The sequence below is a fragment of the Sinocyclocheilus rhinocerous genome, unplaced genomic scaffold (genome assembly GCF_001515625.1).
Source record: "Sinocyclocheilus rhinocerous isolate Xijiao unplaced genomic scaffold, SAMN03320098_v1.1 scaffold56, whole genome shotgun sequence".
NCBI classification, from domain to species: Eukaryota; Metazoa; Chordata; class Actinopteri; order Cypriniformes; family Cyprinidae; genus Sinocyclocheilus; species Sinocyclocheilus rhinocerous.
This window is the reverse complement of record NW_015649227.1, coordinates 645,257-647,745: the sequence shown is the minus strand read 5'-3', so window position 1 is coordinate 647,745 and position 2,489 is coordinate 645,257. Positions and strand designations below refer to the sequence as shown.

Below are 2,489 nucleotides of genomic sequence, written 5' to 3'. Positions count from 1 at the left end.
AGACACACACACACACACACACACACACACACAGACGCACTCACACACACACAGACACACACACACACACACCAGAAACACCAGTGGAGTTCGGCTTTAAAACACACTTAATACTCAGAAATATTATTGATTTAATGGCACGACACCATTTTTCTAGCAATTACTTTCCAAATTATTTTTTGTATAGCAGTTTGTGTTTGGTGTGCAGTAGTTGACTGCATGACTACTGACTCGTTTGTGCTTGTTTTATCATCTGAGATTGTAACTGACAAGCTTCATGAGGAGGTGAGCAATGAAAGAGCCGCTCTGAGCAGCGAGACTGTGTTAACGATGAGCGTCTTCACGGCACTAACGCCCAGAATCCCCTCGTTAGGCTGTTTGTCAGCGGGGGGACGTTACCTCATGCTCTCCTTCCTGTGAACCGTCACGAACATCTCATAGACACGGCCCTGAGGAATGGCCCCCGCTGGCACCAGCAAGCTCACGCCTGTGGAGACAAACACACACACACACACGCGCACACACACCGTCAGTCTGCCAGCCGGTGACCTCTGTGACCCGCGTGTGTCACACACTCCAGCACTCAGAGCTAAAGCCGTCATCAGACTCTCACACACGAGTGTTATCCAGTGCACGGCTGATTCACAGTCTCACTGACGCTCATTGATTTCTCGTGTCCTTCACCTGAACTTCCCTTCGAGCGACCGTCACTCACCAACAACCCAGAAGAAACACAGTGGAACATGAAGTCACACAGACGTCATGTTCCTTCTCTTATTTGCAACCATTCGTCAGTGCATGCTATTTTTTTAAAATTAATTTTCCTTTAATACAAGTGATGAGTGCAATAATAACAACATATCAGCAACAAACTAAACCAACAAACAAGTCAAAAATAATAATAATAAAATACATTTTAGATCACTTAATTAAATAATAATAATAAAATGTATTATATATAATACATTTATATTAAATATGAATAAATAAAAAATATAAAATAAATAAATTCCACATAATAATAATAATACATTCTAGATCACTTAACTAAATAATAATAATAATAATAATAATAAAATGTATTATATATATAATATGAATAAACAATAAATTAAATAATAATGAAATATAAAATAAACAACCTAATAATAATAATAAAAATACATTCCAGTGAATGTATTATTTAACATAATAACAAAAACATGTCGGCTCAGTTTCAGTACACAGACTCGGGCCAGTACTGGCTAAGAGTACCATTATATATATAATACACCTGACTCATGAGTAGGATTGGTCTGTTTGGTCCCTCATTTCGTGTAGCATTTGCACAAAAGACAAAGGTATATGTGTTACACAGTGATATAAATTTTTGGTCATACCGCCCAGCACTAATATGTGTATTAAAGACTCCTTCCAGTTTTGATATAAAACCAGAGCTTTGAATAATTTGTTTTTCCACAAAATGACATTGTTACCTTAAAATCCTTAAGATGGCATCTACTTCCAGCTAAATTAAAATACATATTTTACAGTGTCCTTGTTAAGTCTACATGTACTTATGCATGTCAACTAAATATGTCACCTTTAAAAAGATTAAGGTTTTGGCCCTTTCTTTTCATGGCATCCCCACCTACTACCCCATAACATCCATATGTGCTCCTCCCACCAAGCATAAAAATGACAATGAAAATATGAGTGATAGAATTTATTAAAAAAAAAAAAAACTCCAGGAGCTTCCTCAAGTAAGTGTACCCTAAAAGAGTGACAGATTGATAGAAAGTCAATGTACGGTCAGTTGTGAATTACTGTCCGGCGTCAGACGGAGAATGATGGTCCTCTCAGAGTGTCGTAATCCTGTTATATGTAAGTCACTTTGAACTAAGGTTGTTCATTTTAACCGTTTAACCGGTTAACCGACCGCAAGAATTTTGACCGATTAATACAATCAGTTAAACGGTTTAAAAAGCCATTTAATTATTTATTTTTTCAGCAATTTATCAAAATATTTAAAAAGGTTTGCTGCATGCTTAAAATATGCTATGCGTATAAAATAATGTGTTTTTTAGAGGGGAAAAAACAAGTTGCATTTTTTATTTCATTCAGAAATAGGCCTAATGCCGACGCGAAATGTTTACAAACATTGTAATAAACACTGTATCTTTCTTTTATAAATATGATAAAACTAAAGACTTTTTGGAGATATGAAGGATGCAGTACTACTCTATAGGCACGCAAGATTAACATGAGATTGGGTGAAACTGTGTGTGTTATCTCCCCTTTAACTGTGCGTGCATCCGGCACAATCATTACTCGGCACAAGAAACTACTCCTTTTAGTCCTAAAGATAATCGGAATTGTAAAAGGTTTGCCTTTATTTGTGTACATTCACAATAAAAACAAATCTTTGTGCTTTTGTACAATAAGCCTAAAGAAAAATAGGATGCCGCTTTCTGCCGTCTGTTTCCTTTCGCGCAGCACAAAAATGAACC

General features: G+C 36.4%; 1 protein-coding gene across 1 annotated transcript in view; it reads right to left on the bottom strand.

Moving 5' to 3' along the window:
* Positions 1 to 2,489, bottom strand: part of LOC107710402 (netrin receptor UNC5C-like) — a gene marked incomplete at its 3' end in the record, with an annotated part of 95,918 nt that overhangs the window by 11,017 nt on the left and 82,412 nt on the right. The window contains exon 11 of the mRNA XM_016515167.1: positions 399 to 487. Coding sequence (XP_016370653.1) covers positions 399 to 487 — 89 coding nt within the window. The remainder of the gene's footprint in view (positions 1 to 398; positions 488 to 2,489) is intronic.